Genomic DNA, 18,427 nt, shown 5'->3' with positions numbered 1-18,427 from the left:
TACAATACAAGTCCAAAGTTTCTCATTGTTTTCCTAGCTTACTATCTGTGAGACCAAATTATTAACAAGAGCCCTTACACAATTATTTTCACATGAAAATACTTTTATGATTGAGTTATCAGCCAAGTGGTTGAATATCAGAGCTGCTATCTAAAAAGTAAAATCTCAACAGAGAACGAAACAAAACTGGAGTTGACAAAAATTAACTTTGGCTTTGAATTGTGTCCTTGGCCCTGAAGCCCCTTCTAGATGGGGCAGGGCTCTCTTGGTATTCCTAGTGAGAAATTAAGTGAAGTAGTTATTCCAACAAGGACTTCCAATCTTATGCCATTATTTTAGATTAAAACAATTTCTGGGGAAACAAACTATACAGCTAGCTCCCAAAGCCACCCTGTATATAATAAAGCCATCTTCAAAGAAGGCTAGACGATTAAAGTATTTTTTTTCTGCCTAAGAGGCCTGGGGGAGACATCTTCAGGTATGAGGACAAGCCCTCAGGAGCAAACAGGCTGCAGAAGCAAAGCAGAAGAGAAATACCACAGAGCGTCTAGGCCCTGACCTTCTGCCCACGGCAACTGAGTTAGCTGTTCCTTCCCGACTCTGTGTCACTAGACATGAAGGAGCTGCTCTAAGAAAGATATCAGGAGAGCCTTTAAAACAAACGCCGAAGGTTTGGACTCGCCCTCTCCCAGTGCATGGCAGGCTAAGGGGCTCCAATACTGCAGAAAGCAAAACTGTCCTTGTTTCCATTACATCATCCAAGTTGGAGGGGAGAGTGGGGTGGGAGCACAGCTGGTGGCAGCTGTACCACCATCTGCCTTCTCCTCAGCAGTGTGTGCTGGCTAGAGCAGCAACCTCCTACAGCTCCTGACAGAGGAGTAAAGGTACAACACCCTGTCCCGGAAAAGAGTTCAAATTATTTAGAAATAAATCACTCCTATGATAAGTTAACAACCTCTGATAGGTTGCTGAGCTTGTTCTCTGTGAGTTTTAGGTTATTTGTTTGCATCTCTTTAGACTCGGCTACAGTGCAAACTCTGTCAACTCTGTGCCCAATTAGACAAGCAGAATGTATAAGCAACTACCTTCCATCTGCTTTCCAAAGGTAAGCAGCCAAAAAGTACTGATCTGCAGCTGGAAGCATTGATAGAAGGAGGGGCGGTGCCCGAACCCAACCTAGCAACCCTCATAGATGGGTACTTGCTGCTGTCTTGGCATCCTAAGCTAACTGGTTAACAGAGTCTCACCTTCCTCACACTCCTAGAGTTTCCTTCAGAACACACTGCAAGGCATCCCCCTGGAGAAGGGAAGGCTGGTGAGAATGGTCTGGGGGTTAATGCCTCATCTGGCATTCAACTGCAAACTGGCAGCAGAGATGCAAACAAGTGGTTCAAGGATCTGATCAGGCCCATGCACGTGTTTGTATCTGGCCTGTACAGCATTGTTTAAAAAAAAAATTTTTTTTTTTAAAAACCTGTTGGCTTTTGTAAGAAGAGATTTCACATAAACATCTTGAATATTGGGCTCTTCCTGTGGGAAACGGGTGCAGGTTTCAAGAGATTTGGTGGCAGCAGGCCCCCATGCCTCTGTGGCACCAGTTTCCAGGAGATAAGTGCCAGCGCTATGATTACATTGAGCCAGTGAGCTGAAGAGGACTGCGTAGACCACTGCAACCACCTATGTCCCCACCCAGACCTCAGGAGCTTCCACTGTAACACCACTGAGCATGCAGAAAGATAAAGCCCAGGGATTGCTTCCCCTGCGGTCCGCTACTGACACTCCTCTTCAGGTGAGAGTTACCTGGATAACAAACTGTAATTCTACAAAGATCATTCAGCCCAGTACAATGGATGATCACACTCAAAGACCAGTTAAATCTCTCCTCGACCACAATAGCAGGTAGTAATTCGGAGGAACGTTCCAGGCCACTTACCATACATTTTGCCTTCGTCTGATAAGATGATTTTCCTCCTCCCACACGGTGGATAGATAGCCAGGGCCTCCTGAAAGCTCTGCTCAATGTCGGGGCTCCAGACTCCTTCGGCATCGTTGTCTATCGGCTTATCTGCAGAGTCACTCATCCTTTCCATGTTTTCGGCAGGGCTCTCGCTGCCGCTCCAGCTACTGGGCTCAATTTTGGCGGTTGGATTTTCCAAGCCGAAGCCTGGAGCCTTTTCAAGAAAATAAACCTAAAAGAGAAATCACAAAATAGTATAAGAACGCAGTATCCACAAACATTGCTAGTTCTACTGCAAGTTCTTTAGGCTCCAGCTTTGCTTGGAAAATAACTCCTAGGACAGAATATGGAATTTTGAGGCGCAAGTGGCTTCCGCTACACAGAAGGGCAACGCCAGGCAGAAGAGCTGGATGGCTTCAGAGATGAGAGGAAATTTTCTCCCCGAAATAGGACTCATTCAGAACTGCAAGTTTTGTAGGGACTCGTATGAAAACCATTTACTAAGTGCCACTGTCTACTACAGATGCTTTGCTCAATGATAATCAAATCTCCATAGCACAAGAAGTTGTTTATAAGAAAATAAAGCAAAATAAAAGCTCCAGTGTAGCAATTGGCATCATAACTGAAATGGTACAGCATCCCAACATGAGATCATCACATGAAAGATGGTGGCAGGAACGAGGAAGGCAGGAGGAAGATTATTTTATTATCCTATTATTCATCCTACCAAGTCAGCTGTGCCAGCTGACCTGGACCTATGGCATTGATCTTCAGGGCTCTTAGTCTGTACAGTCAGGTCACTTTAACACTCAGCTCCGAAACGATAACCTCATGGCAGGGACCATATCATCCCCACCTGTCTTTCTACAACACCCACCAAAAGTGCCTGGCACACTTGAGGAAGTGTTCCACACCTACATGGGGCACTTGGTCTCTTGATTCCTGATCACATGGGGGGCCCTTTCATTTATTTTTCTATAGTACTGAAGATTAGAGAACTAAAAGAAATCTTTGCAAAAATTAATTCTCCTTGAATTATGCATGAAACTTATGGTCATAAAAGGATAAGCTTTCTAAACAAATGTCACACTGGCTTAACACCAATGTGAAAAGGATCTAATCCAGTACTCCCTGCTGTCCTACACACTAACATATCAATATTCCTTTGTTGAAAAGACATCAGATCATTAATTCAAAGTCCTTCCTAAAAGGGGGAGAATAACTGCTCCTGGGGATTAATGTAAAGGGGGAGGCACAGGGCCTGAATAGGGAGGGCTTCTGTGACCACTGCTTATGCCCGCCCGCCCACCCTCTCAAATATGTGCAATATTTCAAAAGAAGCGCTCAGGAGGAAAGCAGCACTGGTCAATCAATCCACATCCCAAGGTCATCACCAGGACCATCACCTGAGAGCAAGTGGCTTGTCAAACTGCATCCAGTGCCCCGGTCCTTTGCCACCAGTAAATCTCAACAGATCCCTGGTACAGAAACCCTGAGGCACATGAATATCACACAATCAATAGTTTCACTAATGGGTGCTTTTGGCTTCTCACCCTGTCAGCTTTCTAGATTTGGCAACACCTGGATTAAAAAGAAAGAGGGAGGGTGGGGGAGAACCACTCTCGGGTTGTCGGCCTTTAAATGTTGCCACTGAGCCATCATTCAAAGAACATGTCAGCAAAGTATTTCCTACCCCTTACCAACACACGGCGTACATTTACACAGGACTTCAAAAACGAGCAGACCTTAAGGTATAAATTATGCTATAAGTAAGGGTTTTCAATTGACCCCCAGGTGAACTCTATGATGCCTACGGCGTGGGCCTTTTGAATTCTCAAGCTATTACATTTTGTGTTGGGATCTAAGTGTCTTATAAAACAAGAATAGAACTGTACACTGTCCTAGGGCGGCCTATTGGAGACAGGGAGAGTTAGAGGGAACTCTTTGGCAGTGGCTAGCCATCTTCTCCCTCCTCACCTCTCCCTGAACAAAACAAAAAACCAGAACAACAAAATATACAGAACTAGGGCTAGAGGTGTAGCTTGGTGGCTGAGCACTTGCCTCGAATGCTTGAGGCACTGGGTTTGATCCTTAGCACCACATAAAAAAAACTAAAAATAAATAAATAAAAGATATTATGTCCATCTACAACTTAAAAAAAAAAAAAAAAACTTACAGAACCACGGGCCAGGCCTTGAGCTCTAGACAGCTCACAGCGATGAATCCACTCCAGAGAGCCACATATTAAAATAAATGGTAGGGGTGTCCTGTGCTCCACCAGTCTAGTAATGGGATTGAATCCAGGACAGTGAGAGCTAACAGAAGGGGCTCAGGATCTTTGCCTAGAAAGAACATCTTGACTACAACCGAAAGCCAAGCTCTAGACCAAAATATACCAACAACCCATGCAATGCTCTAAAACATCTCATCCGCTGATCACAGTCTACGCTTGAACACCACCAATGATGGGGTGCACTAAGGCCTCAGTACTGACAGCCTCCATCATGCCTGCACACCAAAATTCTTCCACTTATTAGACTAAAAACCATTTCCTAATTAACTAACTTCTACCAATCTACCCTTGAACATCCATCCATCCCTTAGGGGAGCAAATCTCTCCCAGAACACTTATTTATTATGTATACCTGTCTTTTAGACCAGACACCATCATCCTCTGCCCACCCCTCAGGAGCACATTCCAATTTGTCCACGATTCTCAATAAATGGCACCCAGAGGTGAACTTCTGATCCCTAAAACCTCCAAGCTCCCACCTCAGGGGCAGTTTCCTTAGTACTGTGTCTTGTGCAATTGGTTTCGGAGCTTATTAAATTTCTTTATTTTTCACCTCAGCCCATGGCCCAAAGGTGGTAAGATCCTTCTGAACCCTCACAGCTAAGCCTAGAGTCCTCTGGAGAACTGTCTGTCCCAGTAGAGGGAGAAGACCTATTCTATGGATATTCCCAAGAAAAGGAAAGACTTTCTGCCAGCTGAACTATACAGAGGTGAACTATCACAGAAGGCAGGCAGCAGGGTGCTGCAAACAGTCCCTCCAAGTTCCTGCAAAGGCTCAGTCCAAAGTCCTTGGTTGGGGAACACTACACCAAAAAGTATTAATTATTCCACCTGTGCAGGAAGTCCAGACTCCATTCTAAACATTCCCATGTTTTCATGCATTTATTGCAAAGGGAAGAATTCTGCATCCAGGCGCTTGTAATTTGGTCAACTAGAGTTCCGCAGGATGGAATAACCTACTCTGGACTTGGGCCAGCACACAGCCTCAGACACCACCTGATATATAATCCACAAAGTTACTCAGGCCCTTGGTTTTACAACCCAATTGTAAGATGAGGCCCTGTATGGGCAGAGAGTTTCCGATCACAAGACTGGAAATGGCTGAGAAAACACTCCCCAGGCTGGATACCGAAATAACCATTCTGGCATTCCATCCCTCAGCTCAAAATCCACCTCATCCTGGAAACTGTCCTTGTATCCACTGGCTCTGAGTATTAGCCACACTTTCAGAGTATCCTAAAAATACACAGACCAGGTTAACCACCACCCAGTCTGCCTCAGAATTTAATGTATAGGATAAATTCCCACTTAAGATCTAATTAAGTAAATTATGTGCAGAATATCGGCATCTGCAGAAGTGATGTCTTCACCTCCCTTACACATCCTTTGAGCAAGGGAATCCACCTTCCCTCAATCCAGTCAACAAAAAAGAACATGGTACAAGGGCAGGGGGTGACGTGGTATTAAGATTCAAACCAATCTGGCTTCCAAACGTGACTCACCCATGAGCCACATAGCCCAACTAAACTCACCTCTCAGAAGCTCAAGTTCTCGCTTGTAAAATGAAGGAGATTAGAAGTTAAATTCAATCCTCCTACAGAAAATTCACTAAACTCATAAAGAGTGAGAAGAGTGAAGATACTCTGTCATCTGTGAAACCAGGCGGTCGTTCACTTATTTTCAAGTCCATCCTCTCTTAGACAATGGTGTACTTTATGATCCCAAAATAGCTACTCAAAATGGGATGGTGCAGAAGCAAAGGAATGTCCCTTCCTCATGGTTCACTTTGGGAAGTAGACTTACAAAGGATCTTCTTGAGGTCTTCAGATGACTAAATGGAAAAGTTAAATTGGTGACAAACTGGGGAAGGAGACTGATAAGTTATGTTATGTGCATGTATAAATATGGCACAATGGATGCCACTATTAGGTATAATCATAATGCACCCATAAAAGTAAAATTAAAAATCAAATTTTTTTAATTGATGAAAAATTTCTAAGATTCACCTAAATCCAAACTTTTTTTTTTTTTAATAGGTTCAATAGTTTCCCTCTTCTTCTGAACAGGGGTTGGTTCAATGAAACAACCCTTTCCATAGCATACCTCCAAGGAAAAGAAAGGAGGTGGTAAGTTTTTGTTGAAAATAGACCCCCTCCACCCAAAAAAAGAATATTACGTAACCCAGTGTAACTCAGCTTCCGTCAAACACTTTTCTGAAAGCCCCTTGTTTCCTGAAACTCCTCCCAGCCATGCTCTAATAAACTCCAAAAACAGCTGTTCCCAGTGATCCGAGTGAATCTAACTGCCCCACCAGCCACATTCCCTAAATGGATAATCTCTTCACAATCCAGACCCTTCAAGAAGGGTCACAGGGATTCAGGGGAATGAGCATGATGTGTGTCTCAGACCCACACATTCTGTTTTGAGCTCTTAGGGGCAGGCATATAGGGGGAGACCCTCAGATACCTGTATAACTGACACAATTCCACTCAGCGAGCACCCGCCAAGGGGTGAGATGGGAGGGGTCTGCTCCCTCTGAATCTTAATTCCTGTGAGTCTTCCACAACGTTAAGAATCTCACCCACTTTCAGATGGTTAAAAGACTCAATGAAATGCCACTGAATGTGAGGGTCACCAAAAAACCCTGTTTTAGCTGGTGTCTTACTTCATATCCTATAAGGCAGCCCTGGGAGTTTAGGACTCTCTGTCCACTCAAGTCACCCAGAACCCTGTGGCCCTTGTAGTATCTGTATGCCTCAGTTTCCATTGTAAACTCCCAAAGGAGACAACTCAGTCACTTACCCTCTTGTGTTCCCACAGATTCTGCCCATAATAGAATTGGGTGAGTTGGCCACGGCTCCCATCACCTGCACCCCAGTGTCCTGGAGAACTGAGACTACTAGGCTCACCATAGTCCCCCCAGTGCTGACACAGGACAAGGCTCACAAGTAGTCAATAAAAGAAAGAATGAACCAACAACCAGATGACATGGGCAGTCCTTGAGAACAACAGGACTGAGCTCATCCCCCAGATTATATATAAGTGAGAAGGGGAAGGGTTTGGGCTACTTTCCCATCCCTCACGCTGACTCTGGCCAAAGTTCCACATGAAGAGTAAAAGCCCTGAAAGAAATCAGCACATGAGGAAGACGCAGGAGGATGCAGGGGAGATAGAGTCTGGACCAGCCAGCCAGCTCCTCGTTAAGAACTGACTGCGATTTCTGACAAGCAAACGTCCTTCTATGCCGCAGGGGTGAGTCAGATTTGGGTCCTCTAAGAGGTAAGCCTCTTCGATAAAGAACAAGCCTTATTGTAAGGAAACTATCTTACCTTCTCTATTTCCCTTTTCTTTTGACCACAAGGGGAAGGAAAGAACCAGAAGAAGGCAACCACAGGAAAGCTCTAAGGAACACAAACTGGCAAAGGTGCGAAGACCAGAAGCCAAAGAAACGGCCAAGGGAGAAATCCAAAGGGATGAATGCTGGCCAAAGCCAACCTGTGAGTGGTGAGTGGGAAACACTCAGGGAGATCAGAGATCGGCTAGGAACGAAGATCAGGAGGCGACAGCAGTGGGCCGGGAGGGAGCCGCTACAGGGTCCAGAGAGTGTCACACGGCTGGAATGATATTTATAGTACACAACTCAACTGAGCATTTGATGCCTCGAAGGTCACTGTGATCTTAATGAAAGCCCAGATTTTTCTCTCAAGAGAAAAGCTGCCCTAAAAAAAAAAAAAAAAGTGGGGAGGGGTGTGGACACAACTAGGGGAAAAGATGATCTGCTTCCCAATGTGACCTGGCATTTCAAATACAAATACCACCTTCTCCCAGGGAACCAGGTCTTAAGCACAATGACAGAAGCTTTTGCCTACAGAATCTTATTTAATCACTGCTTGACACCCCCGGTGTTATCCCCTTCTTAGGGGCTCCAGAGATCTAAATAAGTTACCCAAATCATATACTTCACAGAACCCGAGTCCAGGAGCCTTTTCTCAGATGGAAAGCGTATTCCGCGGGAATTTCCGACTCACTACACCCTCACTAGACAGTGGGAGGTAGCAGAGCTGAATTCTCGGCTCTGTCCATGACTGACATCATGGAACACAGTCTAATTAATTGCTAATGAATAGTGATGATACTGACTCACCTCCCTGAGCAGTTGGGAGGAATGTCAGGCACTAATGATGGTTAATCACTTTTGCATATGTAAAGTGGGGCATGTAATTATTTTCCTACCATTTCAGATGCTAGCCAACCTTGCTAACAAGTGGCCTGAGTAATACAGGTGAGGATCAGCAGCCTAGATTATGCCAGCAACCACCAGATCAATGGAACTGCACAACATACGTCCCTGTCAGAGAGCAGAACTCGCGGGGAATGCAGACACTGAGAATTGAAGCAACATCTGCCACGCAGCCAGGAGCAGCCAGTGAACCTCAGTGTCATATACGCCAATTGTCAACAGGTTCCCTCTACTTTCAGCAGGAAGGAGTGGATAATTACTCCCCATTTTCAAAAATCATTTCCGTATCAACAGAATACTATCAACAAGCCCATACCTCTTCACCAAGACTCCAATTCTGAGCACCCAGTAGAGGACTTAACATTACCATCCTGAGATTCCCTGATTAATTCTCAGTTTGATCAGCCCTAAGTACTTGCCCAGGTGACAGCTCAAGAACAGCTCTAATTGATTTCATGCTATGCAGCTCTGATGGAACCACTTTGTTATCAGCTTTTAGGGGAACTACCTTCCCCTTCCCCGTAACAAACCTGCCAGCCATTGAGAATAGAAAGCCTGCTCCTTCCTTTCCCCCCATCATCACCACCAGTCAAGCTGATCACTGTCCTCCTTCATTGGTGGATTCCTTCAACAGGACACAGCCCCGTTCTCAGTGCCAGGCAATCTACTCATCTGACCATTCTGATGCAAGGCGGGGAGCCTTAGAGGGAAACCTGAGCTGGATGAACCTGCAGTCCAAGTTATGGATCCCCAAGAGGTGGGCAATTAAGCCCCAGAAATACACTGCACACCCACAAACAGAAACTTCTTTCCAGCTTCAAAACACCAGCGTCCATGGTAAGCAGCTGTCAGTAATTCAAAAGGCAAACTTGTAGGCCCTGTCTCACGAGTCAAAGAAAACACCAAGAATAGCTCCCTGGTTCTCATAGGTTTACAGAGTGAACGAACATTCCAGGTGGACCAACCAACCATAATGCTTACTAAAAATAAAGAAAACAAACACCAGGAAAAATAACCCTCCTTAGCCACTAACCTATGCATAATATCACTTTCTCAGTAAGGTTCACCATCAGATTATCAGGATATGTTAGCATTTTTAATGACAATGGCTATAAATTAAAAACTAAACGTAGAAAGCTCATATTTTAAAAGACAACAACACGCCATATAAATATACGCACTGTGTTTGGGCAAACCCTATAACAACCATTTCCAGAGGGTGCACTCCTTGGGTGGCAAGTCTACGGGTAAGTGCTAGGGAGTCACCCCTACTTACAAAAGGCCAGTGGAGACTCACCACCCAGTGTTACAGTCTGTTGCCAGCTAACTTAATGATATGTTAGCTCTGGACTCACTCCAGGGCCCAGCAGCTGACCTGCCCAGATGAGGGCTCCTGGGCTGATTCAGAATTCTAATTGTGTTGCATCAGAAATGGCCTTATTCTATGTGCAAAAATGGCCCCCTGCCTCCTTCAGGATCCATGACTTAGAATACTTCTCTCTCTTGCCATGCCTCCATCTATTCTGGATATTTAGACAGGGATGCTGAATGGCGGGGAGTCTTATTGGGCATAAGCCAATCAACAAGAAAAACTTAAATCAAGAGAGCACTTTAAGGGACTAAGTTGTAAAGAAGCAGCTCTTTGGTTCCTCTTCCATAGAGGCTGGCATTCAAATGTCCTCTAAAGGTCCAATGGCGAGGCTGAGGCTATAGCTCAGTGGTAAAGCGCTCACCTCACATGCGTGAGGCACTGAGTTCAATCCTCAGCACCACATTAAAAAATAAATAAATAAATAAATATACTGTGATTCCTACCAGAGCACGATGTGTATGCAACCTCCATTCCAATTTAAAAAAATAAAATAAAGGTCCAATTGATCCACATGGATCTCACCACCACTTGCATCAAGATCCAATATCTAGGCTCCTGCATGTCCACAAGGAAAAAAAACTCCTATTTCCTCTCAGCCCCAGGTAATCATCATATGGTTGGTTCATCATGATGCTTTTTTTTTCCCCTTCCCACCCATTCGACTATTACTTTCTAACATGGGTATTAGGATCTCAGGATCCAAGCGTACATATCCTAATTATCAACCCAAATCATACATAGGTATTTTTTGAATTCTAAAACATGATCATAAATTTAACTCCTAGGGAACAGAAACAGAACCTGTGTAATCTCAAGGACTTAAGACAATGTCACATAACATTAGGACACTGTATAAAAATGAGATGGGGGTGAGGGGGAGAGACAGGTAAAACTGACCTATTAGAATAAATCCAGTTCTTATGCAATCATAAAGAAAAATACTAAAGCTGAATGACTTTTAGTGGCCCAAATTAAGACTCATCATAAAGTATACTCATGAATATAGGATGGTATTGGAGCAAAGATATACAAAATAAACCAATGGATTGCAACAAAAACAAATATATATACACATTCACTTAATTTGTGATAAAGGTTAACACTGCACTGCTTTGAATAAATGACAGTTTTTAACTGTCATTTATTGATACCCACAGGAAAAAATAAACTTGACCCCCACCTCACACCATACCATACAACCAATCAAAAATGGATTTTAAATTTGAATGTAAAAAGCAAAACAATAAAGAATGCAGAAGAAAATCCAGCAAATTTATCTATATGTCATTAAAGAATGCAAATATTACTTTGAAAGAACAGAATGTAACTGGACATGGTTAATGTGTGCCTATAATTCTAGCTACCTAGAGTACTGAGGAAAGAGGATAGTCTTAAAATTAAAAATTCAAGACTCACTTGGTTATTACAGTTATCATAAAAAGTTTCGAACATGTGTCATTTTATATATTTGTAACACTGAACAGAGGTTTTATTGTTAGCTTTTCAGAAAAGCATGTTCATCCTGAAAAAGAAATATCAGTCCATGGTATCAGATCACTCATGTGTATTTTAAATGACTGATCTTGCTAACAAATTTAAGAAGTCTATGTTAAGAAGCAATTGATAAAGACAATAAAATAAATTTTTAAAAAAGTTCAAGACCACTCTAGGCAACATTGTAAGACCTTCCTCAAACCCCGTCTCAAAAAAAAAGAAAAAAGGTAAAATAGACATTAAAATTTATTTACTTCCTTCCATTGAATGAACCATTAAGAAAATAAAAAGCAAGCCACAAAATGAAGATCTTCGCAACCCATGTATTCAAGAGACTCAATGTTGATACTAAAGAATTCCTACAAAAATAAGAAATCACACAACAGGAAAAAAGTTACAAGTATTTTATAAAAGATAACCAAATGGCCAATGAAGGTTTGCTGAACAAACCTACTTACCAAACAGATGCAAATTAAAATCATGTGATACCACTACTTAGCCACTACAATTGCTAAAATTAACAACTAATAATACCAGTGTCTCCAAGGAGGTAGAACATCTAGAACTCTCAAGCCAGCTGATAGGAGGGGGAATTGGTAGACACATTGTGGAAAACTCTTTAGTAGTATCTACGTACAAAAACTGACCATGTGTATACCTTCTGACTCAGCAATTCCAAACCCTATATATATATATAACCCAAAGAGACACATGCTTATCTTCACCAAGACAGATACAGGAATGTTTATATATTCATTACTTATAATAGCCAGGAACTGCCAAATTTTTAAAATTAACAATAGGATATATAAACCGCAGCATATTCGCAAAATAGAACATTACACAATTTCACTATCCAATACCATAGGCAAGAGTCACAGGCAAATTTAAACACAAATTACTAAGAAAGATTAAAAAAAAAAAACACCACTCAGCCTCTCAGTCACATTAGCCACATTGCACAAGCTCAGCAGCCACATGTGGCTAGTGGCTACTGTACTGCACAGCACAGGCGGAAAGGCTTTCCGTCACCACACAAGGTTTCCTAGGGGACACTGCTGTTACACAGCAATAAGAACAAATGGGTTGCCTTTATAAGTAGCAACATGGATGAATCCTACCAAGGTAACGTTGAGAGAAATAAACTGTTAGAGGAACACATACTCAACATCCATTCATACCCAGCACAGACACCGACAAAACTAATCTATATTATTAGAAGTCAGTCTGGAGATGCCCCTTTGCAGGTACAGAGTACTGACAGAAGGCAGCACAGGACGGCTTCTGAGGTGCTGGTCATGTTGATACAGATCAACAGCTCTAGACGCAAATGTGCTCACAACGGAAAAATACAGGCACTCACTACTGATGGCCCATGAGTTTTCTGTATGTCAGTTGTACTTCAGTGAAATTGGAAAAATCCAATCAAAAAAGCTAACCTGTTTGTTTTAGCACCTTTCTGATTCTATAGTTACCTCAGAGGAAACTCATTCCAGGACCTCTGAATTAACTTGCTTTTAGTGAATTATACTTTTATGTGCTGCTGTCAGCATACCCAGGGTTAGAAGAAATATTCTTTGAGATTGGTTACCTGACTTACTCTAAAGGTGTTGAGGATGTCATTCATCACATCACAGGGATTGCTCTTTACAAAGATCCCAAAGGAAAGTTCTATAACAACAAAACCAAGTTTTTGTTGTTGTTGTTGTTTTTACCTTGTGGTCAACAGATCAGCCCTAAATTTATAGGCTAGCCCCTTGGAGAAGACTTGGGCCGGGGATCTGCAAATCTGATTTCCTTACTGAATTCCCTAAATTTTATTCCATGGTTTCCTTCTTTCTTTAATGTATGCTATTTTATAATCTTGCAAGCTGCCTTAAATTCATTCTGAAATAAGATGGGGTATAAATGTGAAGGGAAATTCAGCTTCTAGTGACTTGTTTCAATTTAATGTGGTGCAGCATTTACTGAAACCCCACACACACCTGCTGTGTTTTCCCACCGATGTGCCAGTCCCCAGAAATGGACATAAGTGAAAATGTTCTCCCTTGCCCTCAGCAGACATCCTATATCTCAAGGGAGACACTAATTATTCTTCAGGACTCCAAACCACCGCCTGCCATACTGGGAAGCTTGGCCTGATCCCTCCTTGCCTCCTCTGTGTCCCCACAGACAGCACCTTAGCTGGCCAGTGCACATAAACTCACTCACCACACAGAATAATTTGTCTGTGTTTGTCACCCTCCCAGGTTTCTGAGACCTGTAATGGTTCAGTCCATGCCTTTAGTGACTCCTCATTCCTTAGAGATCCAACAGAATGCCTACCACATGCTAACTGCTGCCCCACAAATGATGAAAGAATAGATACTTAATGAGTCAATGTGAATACAGGAATGAATACATGAATGACTACAAGATGTCACATGCTGCAATGGAGGAATACTTGAAATTCTGCTGGGCACAGAACCAGGTGTTTATTCTGTCCCTCAGGTCAATGTCAGATTTTTGGGACAGCCTTTAAGATGGTTTTGAAGGCTGAGCCGGCCTTACCAGTCTGATGACCAGAAGAACATGGGAAGGTTCGTTCAGAGAAGAGCCTTAGTGGAGCAAATGAAGCAAGGACAGGGCCGAGCACAAAGCCTTGGAAGGACCAAGCTATGGTGAAAAAGGCTGAACGGTTAAGCTGGGCCAGGTCACAAGGGGACTTGAAGGCCATGACCAAGGTCTGGACTGTGGCACAGAACGGACAGGAACACCAGGACTGTGTGCATAACTCCTGAAGGCGTGTGCACATGCACGAGCATGCACGTTGTTATACGTGCATATTTAGGTACATAAAGGATGAAGAATAGACCTTTTTTCAACTTGGAATCCAAACTTTTAAATCAAATCCATTTTCAGGGTGGTCTGAGGCCAGAATAGTTCTCTAGATAAATTCAAGTATCACAATGTGGCACATCCCTTAAGTGCTCCAAATTTATAAAGGCATGACAGTGACAATTCATGAGACAGTGACAGTTTATACAGGTGTGCTTGCTTAAACAGCTCAGAGTCATGGGATTAACTGTGCTCAATACCCAGTCACTCAGCTCTTCTGATAAATGCTCATTGCACTTTGTCTTCAAACACTCAACATATTTCCTTGGCCCCTGAAAAGAGGCTATGAGCTGACAGCATGGTCATGTTCAACCCAGCATGGGACCCAGCTGCTGTGCCTACAGACACTCACAGGCATACACACAGTCAGCAAAGGCCTCTAATGCCAACAAAAGCTGATGTGAAAACTAACCAAAAAGATACAGCATTGCTTATTTACAAATGCCCATGGGTTCCCAATGACACTGATACAACCAAGTCCCCACCCTTCAAATGAGAAATACAATCTGCAATTTACTAATGACACAGTGATGGAGCAGCTGTAAAACAGGTCTCACATTGAGAGGGATGCAAATTCGGGGCCAATTAAAGCCCTACTCTCAAGCCAATCCCTGTCCTCTAAATGTAAACTTAGTCCTTGGTTTATACCAAGTTCAAATTCAGCAGGAGAAACAACCTTGGTTTGGTTGGAGATTGGATGAGGCAGCATACCTGTGTAACCTGTTCCCACATCAGCAATTAGCCATTCACTCAAGTGAACCAATTTCCATGAGCAACCAGCATGTGTACAGACCAGCTCTGGAACCCAAACTTCTAAATCAAATCCATTTTGCAGACCATAGGCACCAACTCTAAGGGCATGCAGTGGGGCAAGACCCCAGCCCAAGAAAGACTGAGGGACTCACTCATCAAGGTACCCAACTGCTCCTGCCTTCACCTCCCAGGGGCCCAAGGTGCTTTAGGGCACAGTGTCCATCCATCAGACTCCTTGCTCCTCACCTTTGACACCACCTCCCCCTGAAACAAATGAGGGAGTTATACCAAGGGAAAAACACAAAGGCCACATCTTGATTCAATTCACATTTTTGCAGCCCCCCCCTGGGCACACACACACAGGAGTCTTTGGGGAAGGGGTGGGGAGCCTATATTTCCTTCCAGGACCATTTCCTCCTGTAGATTCTGCTAATTCTGGTAAAGGAACTAGGAAGATAAACCTTCAATGCCTTACATTGAATTAAAATGTAATCTATTTCCAATTATACCTACAAAAGGCCACTAAAATCCTCCCTCCCAAGGACATTTGCCAGAGCTGATTCCCTCTAGGGCCAACTGCCTAACAGTGACTCCACACATATGATGGGACTTGAGACATCAAAAGGAAACCATCACCTAAACACTGATCTGGCACCCTGGGCATTGATACTTTCAAAGTCACTTCTCTAATTAAGAGTCTATCTGTAAAAGTGTCCACGAAAATTTAAAAAAAGATTTCCTGGGTCCAAGGAGAGGGAACCCAATCCCATAGACCCTCTCAGAGATGCTGCTTCTCCAAGAACCTGGGTGAAATGGCACCCAGGGAGGGTCAGCAGCCCAGGCTTCTGCTTCCCCTCCTCCATCTCCCAGCTATATCCCCTCCGTTCCTCTCCACCCCTCTACCCCTCTAACTTTGCTCCTGTCTCAGGAGAGGACCTCACCTTCTCTCCCTAACTGGGCTCTGCCTCCTTCCACCATTCCCAATGCCAGCAAGCTTCTGCCAGGCTCCTAAGGCTGGTTGCATGTGAAGGTGATATAGGTAGTTTCCTGAAAATATAGATTCTGTGGTGTCATCAGTACTGAATTGGAATTCCCAGGAGATGTATTTTTGCAAGCTTCTTTCCTATCCTATCCTGCAACCACACAGGTTTTCCTAAAATGCGAACAAGACTTTGATCATACACTCATTTAAAATCTTTCAACAGATCCCTATGCCTTTTCTACTCCACTGCATAATATAGCACCCATGGTCCTTATCTCAGCCTGCTCCTCAGCCACCTGTCCAGGAGCCCTACATCCCAGCCACACACACACAGGTGCCTGGACACTCAGGCTGCCTCTTCACCCCTCAGGTGTCCAGCGTCCTCTGCTCAAATGCTTCTCCTCCCTCTGGCAGCCTGTCTACTGAATGTCTATTGATCTTTTTCTAGACTAAAGCCACCAACTCATCATCTGAGAAGCCTTAGCTGGCTTCTCTCAGAGAGATCACTTCTGTGTTCCCAAAGCACCTCAAGCACACTTCCAGCACCATAGCTGGTACATTTCATTCTAACTTCTCTTAAGATATTGTCTCCCTGGTCATCAGTAAGCTCTGGGCATTTCTTCACATAATATTTCCCAGTACCTGATGGATTGCTTCAACTCTCAAAATATCTGCTAAATGCTGTCCTAGGTCAGCATCCCTATGGTTGCAAGGATCACACGTACATCTAATAAATCCATATGGCACAGTAAGCCCATCAGGAATACATAAGGCTTTTTAATTCCAAAGAGTTTGGATTTTAATTCTCTAAGTTTTCAAAACTGGAATGAAAAACTTTGTCTACCTGCTATAAAGATTAAAGGAGATGACCAAGGTAAAGCATTAACAGGATGTTTCCATGACAGTCACTATAAACATTATCTTACCTGAATGTTTACAGATTAGTGTGTGGGCAGGCACATATCTTAAAACCGTGCCTGACACACTGCAGGCTCTCAAGTAATTATTGAACAAATGCATATAATTATAATTAATAATTATTGCTTAAATATGTCTCCTTCCCTATTATACCACTGATTTTCAGAAGGTGGGAACTCTGTGCTATCCATTTTTGCACCCCCCACACCAACCCTAGTACATTCAATTCATTTGAACATAAAAAGAAATACAATGCTGGTGACTCTTAAGAAACCCTTATTTAAGCAAGCACAAGTGTTGCCTCAGGCATACCCTAAACTAAACCCACAGAGCAAAATAAAAAATTCACTGGCTTCAAAATATTCCTTCTGTTTCCAAAAAACCCCTAACTAGCTGGCCTCTAGCCTTAATAACCAACTGTGTTTTTCTTGAATCTCAGGCTGGCCCCCAACCAGGAAAGGTCCTGCCACCTGCTAAGCCACAATCTGAGGCCTTCACCAATCACCCCGATCCCCAACACCACTTCAGCCTATCCAGGTCCCCAGCCCTGCCTCAGCAGCTGCTCAGCCTGGGGGAACTGTGGCTCAGCTATGGGCTAGTTCACCCCCAGGAACCTGAGGGCTGTGCTCAGCTCAAGTATCAGGTTACCACAAAAATAACAGCAGGCCTGCCTGTATCCAGCCAAGAGCAGAAGAGTAGTGTCCAGGAGGTGAGAAAGACAAGTCCTGGGAAGAAAAACGGAAGACATTCAAACTGCAGTCAAAGATAGCCTGGATTTCTTCCCTCACCTCTCCCCCTTACTGGGGATTGTCCCCAAGGATGCTTTACCACTGAGCTACATTCCCAGCCCTTTGAGCTTATTTTGTATTTTAAGATAGGGGTCTCACTAAACTGTTGAAGTTGGCCTTGAACTTGGGATACTCCCGCCTCAGCCTCCAGGGTAGCTGGGATTACAGGTGTGCAATACCAAGCCCGGCATGAGCTGAGTTTTAAGAAATGTAGTTTAAATTCATCACCATGTTCTTAGCATCACCGAGATAGTCCCTGCAATAACTCATTTACTTGGCAGACAATCAGAGTAATGTATTTACATTATACTTAACCACTTTGGACGTGCTTTTAAAAACATTGTTTTAGGGCAAGCTGGAAATGGGGTATTCTTTAGCCTGCTTAGATAATACTATGTATAAAAGTCAAATTTGGGTCAAAGAAGATTTTAACAAGTATCCCCACTCTACAAATTCCTGATATTACTCATCTTTAATTTTCTCCAAACTAAAGCCAAACATGACAGAGCTAATTAGGTCTACTCTAGGAGAAGCAGATCTTCAAGAAAGAAAAGGCTAATAAAAAACATGTATTCATTGTTCTTTTTTTCCCCCCTAAAATGAAATCAAAGTCCACTCCTGGGCTACCCTCGTGCAGGAACGCTGCTGACTTGATGTGGTCGGGAGCAGCCTTGATATTTCAAATAAAGTTCACTTCAATCACTGTAGGGGGTTAGTATGTTATTGATTCTCCATCCACTGTTCTTTCATCTT

The 18,427-nt window shown here is 43.3% G+C and overlaps 1 protein-coding gene across 12 annotated transcripts in view; it reads right to left on the bottom strand.

Moving 5' to 3' along the window:
* Nucleotides 1-18,427, bottom strand: part of Tead1 (TEA domain transcription factor 1) — a 257,978-nt gene that overhangs the window by 171,885 nt on the left and 67,666 nt on the right. For all 12 annotated transcript variants that reach the window (XM_048788366.1, XM_015477640.2, XM_048788370.1 and 9 more), the window contains exon 2: nt 1,934-2,189. In XM_048788366.1, coding sequence (XP_048644323.1) covers nt 1,934-2,189 — 256 coding nt within the window. The remainder of the gene's footprint in view (nt 1-1,933; nt 2,190-18,427) is intronic.

Source organism: Marmota marmota, unplaced genomic scaffold (genome assembly GCF_001458135.2).
Source record: "Marmota marmota marmota unplaced genomic scaffold, marMar, whole genome shotgun sequence".
Classification (NCBI taxonomy): Eukaryota; Metazoa; Chordata; class Mammalia; order Rodentia; family Sciuridae; genus Marmota; species Marmota marmota.
This window is presented reverse-complemented; position numbering and strand designations above follow the sequence as displayed.